Here is a 13844-nt window from a genome sequence, read left to right on the forward strand (position 1 = left end):
GTCAAATATTTTAATGGTGATGTGCTGATGTTTAATACATGTTTTATATCATTATATTTGTCAATATATAAAAATAAAGTTTGTTCTGGCATAATTTATTCAACATGTTAAAGTCAGAATTAACATAATTATTCACATAATATTTGCAAATTTGTCAAAAATCAAGGAACACAATTGTCTCTTGTCCAATGTAACACATGATTTTTGTGGGGTTTTCTTACACTGTATTTGTATCATGTGTAAATTTCTTCCAAGTCAACGACCTACATGCATTAGATTTATCTTTACAAAGAAAAAATAGTCATCGTGTGAAGCAAAATCATAACTACTGTAACTGCATTGTCACAATCTGTGTAATCTTCAAACATCCGGCATGTGTGTTAATATTCTGCTCATTTTTTTATTTTAGCTACAACCCCGATTCCTAAAAAGTTGGGACAAAGTACAAATTGTAAATAAAAACGGAATGCAATGATGTGGAATTTCAAAATTCCATATTTTATTCAGAATAGAACATAGATGACATATCAAATGTTTAAACTGAGAAAATGTATCATTTAAAGAGAAAAATTAGGTGATTTTAAATTTCATGACAACAACACATCTCAAAAAAGTTGGGACAAGGCCATGTTTACCACTGTGAGACATCCCCTTTTCTCTTTACAACAGTCTGTAAACGTCTGGGGACTGAGGAGACAAGTTGCTCAAGTTTAGGGATAGGAATGTTAACCCATTCTTGTCTAATGTAGGATTCTAGTTGCTCAACTGTCTTAGTTCTTTTTTGTCATATCTTCCATTTTATGATGCGCAAAATGTTTTCTATGGGTGAAAGATCTGGACTGCAGGCTGGCCAGTTCAGTACCCGGACCCTTCTTCTACGCAGCCATGATGCTGTAATTGATGCAGTATGTGGTTTGGCATTGTCATGTTGGAAAATGCAAGGTCTTCCCTGAAAGAGATGTCATCTGGATGGGAGCATATGTTGCTCTAGAACCTGGATATACCTTTCAGCATTGATGGTGTCTTTCCAGATGTGTAAGCTGCCCATGCCACACGCACTAATGCAACCCCAGACCATCAGAGATGCAGGCTTCTGAACTGAGCGCTGATAACAACTCGGGTCGTCCTTCTCCTCTTTAGTCCGAATGACACGGCGTCCCTGATTTCCATAAAGAACTTCAAATTTTGATTTGTCTGACCACAGAACAGTTTTCCACTTTGCCACAGTCCATTTTAAATGAGCCTTGGCCCAGAGAAGACGTCTGCGCTTCTGGATCGTGTTTAGATACGGCTTCTTCTTTGAACTATAGAGTTTTAGCTGGCAACGGTGGATGGCACGGTGAATTGTGTTCACAGATTATGTTCTCTGGAAATATTCCTGAGCCCATTTTGTGATTTCCAATACAGAAGCATGCCTGTCTGTGATGCAGTGCCGTCTAAGGGCCCGAAGATCATGGGCACCCAGTATGGTTTTCCGGCCTTGACCCTTACACACAGAGATTCTTCCAGATTCTCTGAATCTTTTGATGATATTATGCACTGTAGATCATGATATGTTCAAACTCTTTGCAATTTTACACTGTCAAACTCCTTTCTGATAATGCTCCACTATTTATCGGCGCAGAATTAGGGGGACTGGTGATCCTCTTCCCATCTGTTAGGAGTGGGACTGTTTTGGCCTCTAGAGGCCACTGTTATTTCCTTTTCTTGTCATGTTTGTTTTGGCCTCCAGAGGCCGCCACTGTTTCTGTTTTATGTTTGTTGTTTTCCATGTGTCTTGTGCCCCGCCTAGTCCTCATTAGTGTCACCTGTGTCCTATTTTAGTTTGTGTATTTATACCCCTGAGTTCAGTCCTCTTGTCACGGAGTCTTTGTGCTGTTATGTTTAGCTCCAGTTACCTCTGTTCCTATATCCTCGCCTATTTCTTTGTATTTTTGCTTTCTTTTGGACTTTGTGGATTTTGTTTTTGACTTTTTGGATCTTCTGAGCATTTGGATTTTTACCCCTTCTTTTCTGGTTATTGGCTTTTGTATTTACTTTGAACTTTTAGATTTTTAATTTTTTCCCTTATATCTTCTGAGCCTTTTGGATTATACTTTTTGGATTTTTTGTGTGTAAATATTGTAAATAAACCTTTTGATACTTTTTCTACTTCCGCCTCACGCCTCTGCATTTGAGTCATCCCCCTGGTGGCCTAGTGGGGGTTTGCTTGATTATCACACCAGCGAACCGGGTTCGAATCCCAGCAAAACCCTAACAGAAAGACTCCGTCATGACCGACTCAGCAGAGGCTTCTTCATCTGTCTACCTGGCCAACCTTCAGGGAATGATGGCTGCGTTAACACGCCTCAGATCCACCATGGACACTCAGGGACAGACTCTTGCAAGCCAATGTGAGACCCTTGCTTGCCACGAGGTACTGCTTCAGCAGATTGGGAGAACCCTGGCACAGCTGACTTCTCTGCCCCCATCTCCTCCACCTGATTCTGCTCCTGCTCCACCATCTGCTCCTACTCCAGTGCCTCCTGCCATGCTGCCTTCTTCACCTCGCGAACCCAGCCTTCCTGCACCACAGAGGTATGACGGCAAGCAGAGTGAGTGTCGAGAGTTCCTTACCCAGTGTCAACTCACCTTTGAGCTTCAACCTACCACCTACACTACGGATCGCTGCAAGATTGCCTTTGTGATAACCCTGTTAGCTGGTAAGGCGTGAGCCTGGGCTACTGCTATCTGGCAGAGACAGGGACCTGAGTGCTCTGATTTCCAGCTGTTTACTGAGGAGATGCTGCGTGTCTTCGATCAAGCAGACATCAGTAAAGACGCAGCCAGAAAGCTCATGTCCATCCGGCAAGGGGGAAGCGTCGCAGACTACGCCATCTCGTTCCGGACGCTCGCAGCAGTAAGTGGATGGAAGGAGACTGCCCTGGTGTCAGCCTTCCACCATGGTCTGTCTGACCCCATCAAAGACGGTCTGGCTTCTATTGCATGCTCTAGTGACCTCGAAACACTGATCCCACATTCTACTCGTCTGGACAACAGAATGAGAGAACGCCGCCAAGTCCTGAGCCTCCCCGGCCCCCCTGCCTCTACCTGGAGCCTGTCTACCTCCTCCAGTGACTGTCCAGAACCCATGCAAGTGGGCCGTACTCGCCTCTCCACATCTGAGAGGGAGCACAGAAGGAGGGACAAGTGCTGCATGTACTGTGGCAAGCCTGGTCACTTCCGAGCATTATGTCCCAAACTCTCGGGAAAAGGTCCAGCCAAGGGAGGGTTGTGATGGGGCCCACCCTCTCTCCCATACTCCCTGGCCAAGGAATCTGCATCCCAGTCTCCATCTCCTGGGGTGAGTCCGTCCACTCTTGTCAAGCTTTGTTAGACTCAGGGGCGGCTGGAAACTTTATGGATATTCACTTCGCCCAAAGTATCAATGTCCCGACTGCACCTCTTGAAGTCCCACTGTCTGTGTCTGCCCTGGATGGCTAAGCCTTAGGTGACGGAAGAGTCACCCAAGTAACTTCTCCAGTCTTCCTCCAGTCTCAAGGTCACAAGGAAGAAATATCCCTGCACCTGATTCCTTCACCTGAGTTCCCAATTATTCTAGGTCTCCCTTGGCTTACCCGCCACAACCCCCATATAGACTGGGTCACTAGCCAGGTTGTGGAGTGGGGTCCTGCTTGCTATGCCTCTTGTCTGCTCTCTAGCTCTCCTGTGTCTCCTGCCGAGCCTCCTGATCTCACCAAGTTATCTCAGGTTCCCACAGAGTACTGGGATCTTAAGGAAGTTTTCAGCAAGAGCAGGGCCGCCGTTCTTCCTCTGCACCATGCCTATGACTGTGCCATCGACTTGCTCCCTGGGACTACCCCTCCTTGTGGCAGACTGTTTTCCCTCTCTCAGCCAGAACGCAAGGCCATGCTCCCTGGGACTACCCCTCCTCGTGGCAGATTGTTTTCCCTCTCTCAGCCAGAACGCAAGGCCATGGAGGAATACCTCAAAGACGCCCTGGTCTCTGGGTTCATTCAACCCTCCACCTCACCCGCTGGTGCCGGCTTCTTCTTTGTCGGCAAGAAGGATGGGGGGCTCCGACCATGTATTGACTACAGGGGCCTGAACAAGATCACTGTGTGCAACCGCTATCCCCTTCCACTGATGTCCACAGCATTCGACCTGCTCCAAGGCACCACCGTCTTCACCAAGTTGGACCTACGGAACGCATACCACCTCATCCGTATCCGACAGGGAGATGAGTGGAAGACTGCCTTCAACACCCCATCTGGGCACTACGAATACCAGGTGATGCCCTTCGAACTCACCAATGCACCAGCTGTTTTTCAGGCACTAATCAACGACGTCTTGAGGGACATGATTAACTTGTACGTTTTTGTCTACCTCGACGACATCCTTATCTTTTCCAAGACTGTGCAGGAGCACCGCCACCATGTCCACCAGGTTCTCCAGAGGCTGCTACAGAACAATCTGTTCGCCAAGGCCCAGAAATGTGAATTTCATGTTCCCGAGGTCTCCTTTCTGGGTTTTATTGTACGGACAGGCCAACTCCAAATTGACCCAGCCAAGACCCTGGCCGTCCGGGACTGGCCCACTCCCAAGTCCATCAAAGAGGTTCAGCGGTTCTTAGGATTTGCTAACTTCTACCGCAAATTTATCAGGAACTTTAGTTCTGTAGCAGCACCCATGTTGGACCTCAGCAAAGGGACATGTGGATCTTATGTCTGGTCTGCTCAGGCGGAAAAGGCGTTCAAAGACCTGAAGGACCGCTTCTGCATGGCACCCATTCTGGTCCTCCCGGACACCTCCCAACCATTCATCGTGGAGGTGGACGCCTCAGACAGTGGTGTCGGCGCGGTGCTCTCTCAACGTTCGGAAGGAAAGCTGCACCCCTGCGCATACTTCTCCCACCGCCTGAGTCCTGTGGAGTCCTGGTACGATGTGGGAGATCGAGAACTGCTAGTGGTCAAACTGGCCCTTGAGGAGTGGACGCACTGGCTGGAGGGAGCGCAACATCCATTCCTGGTTTGGACGGACCACAAGAACCTGGAGTACCTCCAGCAAGCCAAGAGACTGAACCCTCGACAGGCTAGGTGGGCCCTGTTTTTCAGTCGGTTTGACTTCACCCTCTCGTACCGCCCCGGCTCCAAGAACAACAAACCTGACGCACTGTCCAGGCTGTTCTCTGCCACTAACAGGGAGAGTGAAGTCGGGCCTATTATCCCTGTGTCCCAGACTGTGGCCCCTGTCCGCTGGGGTATTGAGGAGGCCGTCCGACGAGCCCAATGCCAGGACCCCGGTCCTGGGATGGGGCCACCGGGCCTCTTGTACGTCCCACATCAAGCCCGGGCCAAGGTTCTCCAGTGGGGTCACTCTTCCCCTCTCACCACCCACCTGGGAGCTTGGAGGACCCTGGACTTCCTGAAAAGACGCTTCTGGTGGCCTAACATGGAGAAGGAAGTAAAGTCATTTGTCCTGTCCTGTGAGGTCTGCACCAGAACCAAGAACCCATGACAGCGTCCCCAGGGTCTCCTGCATCCTCTGACCATTCCCCGGCATCCCTGGTCCCACGTGGCAGTCGACTTCATCACGGGTCTCCCTGAGTCTCAAGGTAACACTGTCATTTTGGTTATAGTCGACAGATTCTCGAAGGCCTGCCGCTTCATACCACTATGCAAACTCCCTTCTGCTCTTGAAACAGCCAAACTTATTTTTAATCATATCTTCTGAGTCTTTGGTCTCCCACAGGACATCGTCTCAGACTGAGGGCCCCAGTTCTCCTCCTGAGTGTGGCACGGGTTCTGCAAGGTCATCGGAGCCACTGCCAGCCTCTCCTCTGGGTTTCACCCACAGTCCAATGGCCAGACGGAGAGGCTCAAACAGGACCTGGAAACCACCCTGCAAGGCCTGGCTATGGATAACCCAACATCGTGGAGCACCTGGCTGCCATGGGCAGAGTACGCCCACAACACCCTGCAGTCATCAGCTACCAAGCTGTCGCCATTCCAGTGCCAATTCGGGTTCCAGCCACCTCTGTTCCCAGACCAGGAGGAGGACGTGGGGGTGCCCTCGGTCAACCAATATGTGAGACGGTGTCGCAAGACCTGGAGCAAGGTCAGGAAGACCCTCATACAGACCTCCAGAACCAACCAGACTCAGGCCAACCGCCATAGAAGACCTGCCCACACTTTCCACCCTGGGCAGCAGGTTTGGCTGTCCACTAAGGACCTTCTGCTGCGGGTGGAGAACCGCAAGCTTGCTCCTCGCTACATTGACCCCTTCAAGGTGGTGCACAGGGTGAACCCTGTCACCTACCGGCTCCAGTTGCCCCGGACTCTGAGGATCAACCCCACTTTCCATGTTTCCCTGTTGCGGCCCGTACTGATGTCCACGTATGCCCCTGCCCCTAGGAACCCCCCGCATCTTCCAGGGTCAGACTGTGTTCACCGTGCATCACCTGCTTGACTCCCGCCGGGTCCACGGCGGGCTTCAATATCTAGTGGACTGGGAGGGCTATGGTCCTGAGGAGCGCTGCTGGGTTCCCGCTCGGGATGTCTTAGATAAAGAACTGTGTCAGGACTTCCATTCGGCCCATCCGGATCGCCCTGGGAACGTCAGGAGACGCTCCTGGGGGGGGGGGGGGGGGGTCCTGTTAGGACTGGGACTGTTTTGGCCTCTAGAGGCCGCTGTTATTTCCTTGTCATGTTTGTTTTGGCCTCTAGAGGCCGCCACTGTTTCTGTGTTTTATGTTTGTTGTTTTCCATGTGTCTTGTGCCCCGCCTAGTCCTCATTAGTGTCACCTGTGTCCTATTTTAGTTTGTGTATGTATACCCCTGAGTCCTCTTGTCATGGAGTCTTTGTGCTGTTATGTTTAGCTCCAGTTACCTCTGTTCCTATTTCCTCACCTATGTCCTTGTGTTCTTTGTATTTTTGCTTTCTTTTGGACTTGGTGGATTTTGTTTTTGACTTTTTGGATCTTCTGAGCGTTTGGATTTTTACCCCTTCTTTTCTGGTTATTGGCTTTTGTATTTACTTTGAACTTTTGGATTTTTTATTTTTTCCCTTATATCTTCTGAGCGTTTTGTATTATACTTTTTGGATTTTTTGCGTGTAAATATTGTAAATAAACCTTTTGATACTTTTTCTACTTCCGCCTCACGCCTCTGCATTTGAGTCATCACCCCTCTGCATTTGAGTCATCACCCTGGTGGCCTAGTGGGGGTTTGCTGGATTATCACACCAGCAAACTGTGTTTGAATCCCAGCAAAACCCTAACACCATCTTTACTTCTGAGAGCCGCTGCCACTCCAAGATGCTCTTTTTATACCCAGTCATGTTAATGACCTATTGCCAATTGACCTAATGAGTTGCAATTTGGTCCTCCAGCTGTTCCTTTTTTGTACCTTTAACTTTTCCAGCCTCTTATTGCCCCTGTCCCAACTTTTTTGAGATGTGTTGCTGTCATGAAATTTCAAATGAGCCAATATTTGGCATGAAATTTCAAAATGTCTCACTTTCAACATTTGATATGTTGTCTATGCTCTATTGTGAATACAATATCAGTTTTTGAGATTTGTAAATCATTGCATTCCATTTTTATTTACAATTTGTACTTTGTCCCAACTTTTTTGGAATCAGGGTTGTACATAAAATTAAGTGCAAAAGTCTAAATCTAAATTGAGTTGTTATTTTATAACCATTTGTACATGTGAAAGAATGATACTAAAACCTTAAAAATATAAATTTATACTATTTGAGGACAATAATTACCTTGGTGTTGTATAAGTTTTTATCATGTTGAAGTAAAAGGTGCATCACTTTATAAAAACGAAGCTGATATGCCGTACAACACATGATCTTCTAAAGAATTCAATATAATATATAATATACAGTACTGTGCCGTATTTACAGTATGCGCTGTGTTTTTAGTATTCACTTTGTTTAGATCTTTATTTTATTACATCTTCTCCTTCATCATCCGAGTCAGCACAAAAACATTTTAGATTCCAAACATTAGTTTTTAATCATGAATTAAATGTTACAGAAAAAAAGTTTGCATGTCAGTAAAGAAAGCATCATGTTCCATAAGAGACACTTTTCAGACAGTGAAATGAAGGCTGCTGGGTTTTGTGCAAAAACAAGAAGCAAGCGTGAGTCAAAGAGTCCAGAAGAAAAGAACTGAGTCTGGTTCTGTAAGATGCTCAGCAATACTTTGGGAAAATTCACATCTACAAACAAACAAACTACGATGTAAAATGGAATCAATGCAATAAATGAATAAAACACCTTGTACATGCTGATGTGTTGTGGAAAAGATTTTCCTCTTTTGTGTTAAATATTATTGTCTAGTTCCAGTTTTATGTAAAGGTCTTCATGTGTTGGTGAGTTTTTGACAGTTTTTTGTTAGTTTTGGTTTGTTTTTTAGATGAGCGAAAGGTTTCTGTTTTCCTAAATAAATCAGTACAAGGTGTAGGATCTTCAGATTGCTGAAAACAGGTAACTGAAAACTTAAACAACTCAAGTATTCACTTTTGTAACAGCATGAATGCTTTTGCCTACACTGTGATTGTGATTGTAATACGCTTAACACCATCTTAGCCCCCCTTTACACTGGGCAGTATGCCTTCTTTCTTCTTGTTACCAGGATCTGAAAATTTTCCATATTAAACCTTAAGAAAGTTGCCATCATTGAGACCCTCATCCATATATCATCCTGGCCCAACCCTTCCCGAGTTAATCAGTGTGCACGCTGAAGCTAAAAGGTGTCCACAGTCTTCCTGTTTTGCCTGGGGGTTAGAAGAAACATGAAAGAGCTCATGAAAAAACAGGGGAAATGACTGAAGAGCAAACAGTAGGTGGGTGTTAGAGGGGCTGAATTTGGGTAGTAGTACTCACTGCATGTTACAGGACACTTTGCTAATGAAGGACATAGTGACTTGGTGTATTACATTACATTCATGGCATTTAACAGATGCTCTTATCCAGAGCAACATACAACATACCCAGAGCAGTTGAGGTTACATGTCTTGCCCAAGGGCACTTCAGCCTTTTCATCTGGTCCAGGGGATTGAACTAGTGACCTTTTGCTCCCAAAGCTGTTTCACTAACCTTTAGGCTATAAGCCAATGAAGAGCTTCCTGTAAAGTGAAGCACCAAGTTCTCCGTCATGGCTTCCTGCTCTCTGAATGCACCTTGACAACTGTGGAAATGAGTGTCATGATATCATCTCATTATCTCTAGCCACTTTATCCTGTTCCACAGGGTCGCAGGCAAGCTGGAGCCTATCCCAGCTGACTACGGGCAAAAGGCGGGGTACACCCTGGACAAGTCACCAGGTCATCACAGGGCTGATACATAGACACAGACAACCATTCACACTCACAGTCAATTTAGAGTCACCAGTTAACCTAACCTGCATGTCTTTGGACTGTGGGGGAAACCGGAGCACCCGGAGGAAACCCACGCAGACACAGGGAGAACATGCAAACTCCGCACAGAAAGGCCCTCGCTGGCCACGGGGCTTGAACCCGGACCTTCTTGCCATGAGGCGACATCGCTAACCACTACACCACCGTGCTGTCATGATATCATATACATGGATCATATACCATCATGATATCATATATATGGCATATCGTATATCATCCTTCTTCACTATTTATAAAGAATCATCTGAGTGCCTTAGAAATAGAAGGCCGAAGATAAAGACAATATTTTAAGGATAGGTTTTTTTAATAGGTTAATATTTAAATATAATTTAGCTATATATTTTTTCCTTTCCTTTTTAGATTTTGTAGTATTTTTCAACATTACAAATATTGTAAGTATTGTGCATTATCTTTTTCATCTCTCTTAATTTGTTACATCTGATATGTACTTTTATCCGACGAAGGAAAGACATTTGAATTGAATTGAATTTGAATTGAGTGATCACAACAAGTATCAACGTCTTATTATACATTGATCACATTAGTTAGCCTTTAGTTTTGAAGTGTTATATTGCATCCTAGTTTTGTGTTTTTCTGGTCTAGAAAAACGTGATCTGCTAGTTCTCTTATGATAACAGATATTGTGGTGTAAAATACTTCCTGGACTTGGGAAAGTGAAGAGGTGGGTGGAACTCTACTGGCATCATTGTTCAGCATTTCTCTTTTTATTTTGAAGGCCTGGTCTGAAACACACTCGCACAAAACACACTCAACACTGACATACGGTACAGTTCTCTCCTCTCTCACATTACAGGTGTTTAGCAGATGCTCTTATCCAGACCAATGAACAATATACCTAGAGCAGAGCAGCCTGGGGAGCAGTTGGGGGTTAGGTGCCTTTCTCAAGGGCACTTCAGCCATTATGGTCCAGGGAATCAAACCAGTGACCTTTTGGCCACAAAGCTGCTTCTCTAACCATTAGGCCTTGGCTTCCCTACAGTTCTCAGCTCTCTCCTTTATGCCTTTGGCCACTTACTGCAACACAGAACATGCTTGTTAGCATTAATAGTCACAGGTGTAACTCCTTCCTCCTCACCTCCTGCAGATTCTCTCTCTGTTCACAGCCCAGCACCCGATCCCACTTCTGCCTCCGCATGGTGATAATGCTATTGGCCTATCATTTGACTACTGCTATGGATTTAATCCATCCATTCATCCATTTTCTTCTGCTTATCTGAAGTCAGGTCATGGTGGCTGCAGGCTAAACAGGATATTCCAGGCGTCCCTCTCCCCAGCAACACTTTCCAGTTCCTCCTGGTGGATCCCAAGGCGCTCCCAGGCCAGATGATATATATATATATATATATATATAAAATCTTGGGCGGCACGGTGGTGTAGTGGTTAGCGCTGTCGCCTCACAGCAAGAAGGTCCTGGGTTCAAGCCCCGGGGCCGGCGAGGGCCTTTCTGTGTGGAGTTTGCATGTTCTCCCCGTGTCCGCGTGGGTTTCCTCTGGGTGCTCCGGTTTTCCCCACAGTCCAAAGACATGCAGGTTAGGTTAACTGGTGATTCTAAATTGACTGTAGGTGTGAATGTGAGTGTGAATGGTTGTCTGTGTCTATGTGTCAGCCCTGTGATGACCTGGCGACTTGTCCAGGGTGTACCCCGCCTTTCGCCCATAGTCAGCTGGGATAGGCTCCAGCTTGCCTGCGACCCTGTAGAAGGATAAAGCGGCTAGAGATAATGAGATGAGATGAGATGAGATATATAATCTCTCCAGCATGTTCTGCATCTACTCCAAGGTTTTCTCCCAGTTGGACGTGCCCAGAAAACCTCCAAAGGAAGGCACACAGGAGACATCCTAATCAGATGCCCGAACCACCTCAGCTGACTCCTTTCGACATGAAGGAGCAGCAGCTCTACTCCGAGATCCCTCCGGATGTCTGAGCTCCTCACCCTATCTCTAAGGCTGAGCCCAGCGACCCTACAGTGAAAGCTCATTTCAGCCACTTGTATCTGCGATCTCATCCTTTCGGTCATTACTAAAAGCTCATAACCATAGGTGAGGGGTGGAACGTTGATTGACTGGTGAATTGAGAGCTTTGCCTTCCGGCTCAGCTCCCTCTCCACCACGACGGACTGGTACGATGCCCACATTACTGCTGACATCACCCCAATCCGCCTGTCCATCTCCAGCTCCATCCCAAATACTTGGGATTTCATCTAATTGACAAAATTGGTTTTCTGAACTTGTGTCATGAGTCAATGCATGCTACCCCCCCCCTCACCTTTCATACAATCCTGCCATAAGCTTGGTCTCCAAGCATGGGAATGACTTCAGGTTGTGTGTGTGTGTGTGGGGGGGGGGGGGATAATTTCCATACTGTGTACATTTTTTACAATGATAATTGAGCTGAAGTTTAGATATAATGAGACATTTATAAAAAATCTAAAGTCATGGCCTAGGTCATTATTATATGCTAAAATGCCTTGATATTTGTTGTTGTTGTTGCTAAAAATAAAAGGAATAAACTTAATTTGAATAATACCTTTGGGCTGGTTGTTTATTTCCCCATCATACTCCACCAGGAATTAATTTTATGGACTGATATTGGGCAAGACAGACTATAAAATCTCAACCTTCTTGTCTTTAGTTGACTGCATCTACATGGTACAGAGGAAGGTATGTTGCTTTATGAGGAACACAAATGTTTCAAACTTAATGGATTGTAAACCTTGTAATATGATCTGCTCTGTAAACTTTTATGCACACCATACCAGTCATGCTCACTGGATACATATATATCCCTGATGATTTAGTCTGAGTTTAATTTTAAACAGTATTCTTGACATTATACTATGTAAACAATGACGTAATTCTATAGTCTAAGCTTTATTTTCTCAGATCTGGAAGACATTGCGAATGCTGTAGATGGACACAATCATCAGTTTGGATTTATCGGAGGAGCCTTCACTTTGTTTCAGTTCACTTAATACCTCATGTTTGAAGATTGATTATCCTTTACAAGTTCGGGTTTTGCTCTACATCCTCTTTAGCACTTCTTCTCTTATCACTGTGTTTGGAAACCTGCTTGTGATTATAACTGTTGTACATTTCAGACAATTACACACATCAACTAATTACCTCATTCTCTCTCTGGCTGTTGCTGATCTGCTTGTAGGAGGAATAGTGATGCCTCCCAGCATGATACGCTCTGTGGAAACCTGCTGGTATTTAGGAAACACCTTTTGTAAAATACACAGCAGTTTGGATGTCATTGTGTGCACTGCATCCATTTTTAACCTGTGTATTATTTCTTTAGACCGATATTATGCTGTGTGTCATCCGCTTCTGTATCACAGTAAAATTACTCCTAATACCATTAGATTAATGATCATAGTGTGTTGGGGCTTTTCTGCAGCACTCGGGTTTGGGATGATATTTCTGGAGCTCAATATTCTTGGAAATGAAGAGTTTTATTACAATAACTTTGTGTGTGAAGGTGCCTGCATGGTGTTCCAAGCCAAAGTGGGAGCTGTGTTATTTTCTACGCTTTGTTTTAACATCCCTGCAGTAATCATGCTCTGTGTGTATATGAAAATCCTCCACACTGCACAAAGACAAGCTCGTGCAATTCAATCCACAAATGCACAGATGAAGACAGCCGAGGAAAAAGCCAGTGTGAGCAAGTCAGAAAAGAAGGCCACGAAAACATTAGCCATAATCATGGGAGTTTTCCTGACTTCATGGGTGCCATTTTTTATCTGTAACTGCTTAGATCCATTTACAGGATATTCAGTTCCTCCGATTGTGTTTGATGTTTTCCTTTGGCTTGCATACTTTAATTCGACGTGTAATCCGATAGTCTATGCCTTTTTCTTTAGCTGGTTCAGACACGCTTTCAGAGTCATTCTGTCTGGGGGAATATTTCAGGCTAATTCCTCACACACTCGATTGTTTTGATTGTTATATTCGAATCCTATCAACATGTTTTTGGTGAAATAAATGTAATATAAAAATGAGTGTGACATTCATAGCTATTCCCTTCCACAATTTCTTGTGCGCACATATGCCAAGGGTTCCATTTCCATCAATGTTGCTGATACTGATCATCACTCAGTTATATAGAACAAGACAGCATGTCAATAAAAGAAAATAACATGAAATGTGGAAAATGGGCGGCACGGTGGTGTAGTGGTTAGTGCTGTCGCCTCACAGCAAGAAGGTCCGGGTTCGAGCTCCGTGGCCGGCGAGGGCCTTTCTGTGCAGAGTTTGCATGTTCTCCCTGTGTCCGCGTAGGTTTCCTCCGGGTGCTCCGGTTTCCCCCACAGTCCAAAGACATGCAGGTTAGGTTAACTGGTGACTCTAAATTGACTGTGAGTGTGAATGGTTGTCTGTGTCTATGTATCAGCCC

At 45.4% G+C, this 13844-nt stretch overlaps 1 protein-coding gene across 1 annotated transcript; it reads left to right on the plus strand.

The window, feature by feature from the left end:
* Positions 1–12361: 12361 nt before the first annotated feature.
* Positions 12362–13393, plus strand: LOC132871547 (trace amine-associated receptor 1-like). Its single transcript, XM_060905798.1, has one exon. The coding sequence runs from the start codon at positions 12362–12364 to the stop codon at positions 13391–13393; it is 1032 nt and encodes a 343-aa protein (XP_060761781.1).
* Positions 13394–13844: the final 451 nt, after the last annotated feature.

Source organism: Neoarius graeffei, chromosome 2, assembly GCF_027579695.1.
Source record: "Neoarius graeffei isolate fNeoGra1 chromosome 2, fNeoGra1.pri, whole genome shotgun sequence".
Taxonomy (NCBI): Eukaryota; Metazoa; Chordata; class Actinopteri; order Siluriformes; family Ariidae; genus Neoarius; species Neoarius graeffei.

Excerpts from the sequence above, each read along its gene's own strand:
- LOC132871547 (XM_060905798.1), top strand. The coding sequence starts at position 12,362 with ATGGACACAATCATCAGTTTGGATTTATCGGAGGAGCCTTCACTTTGT.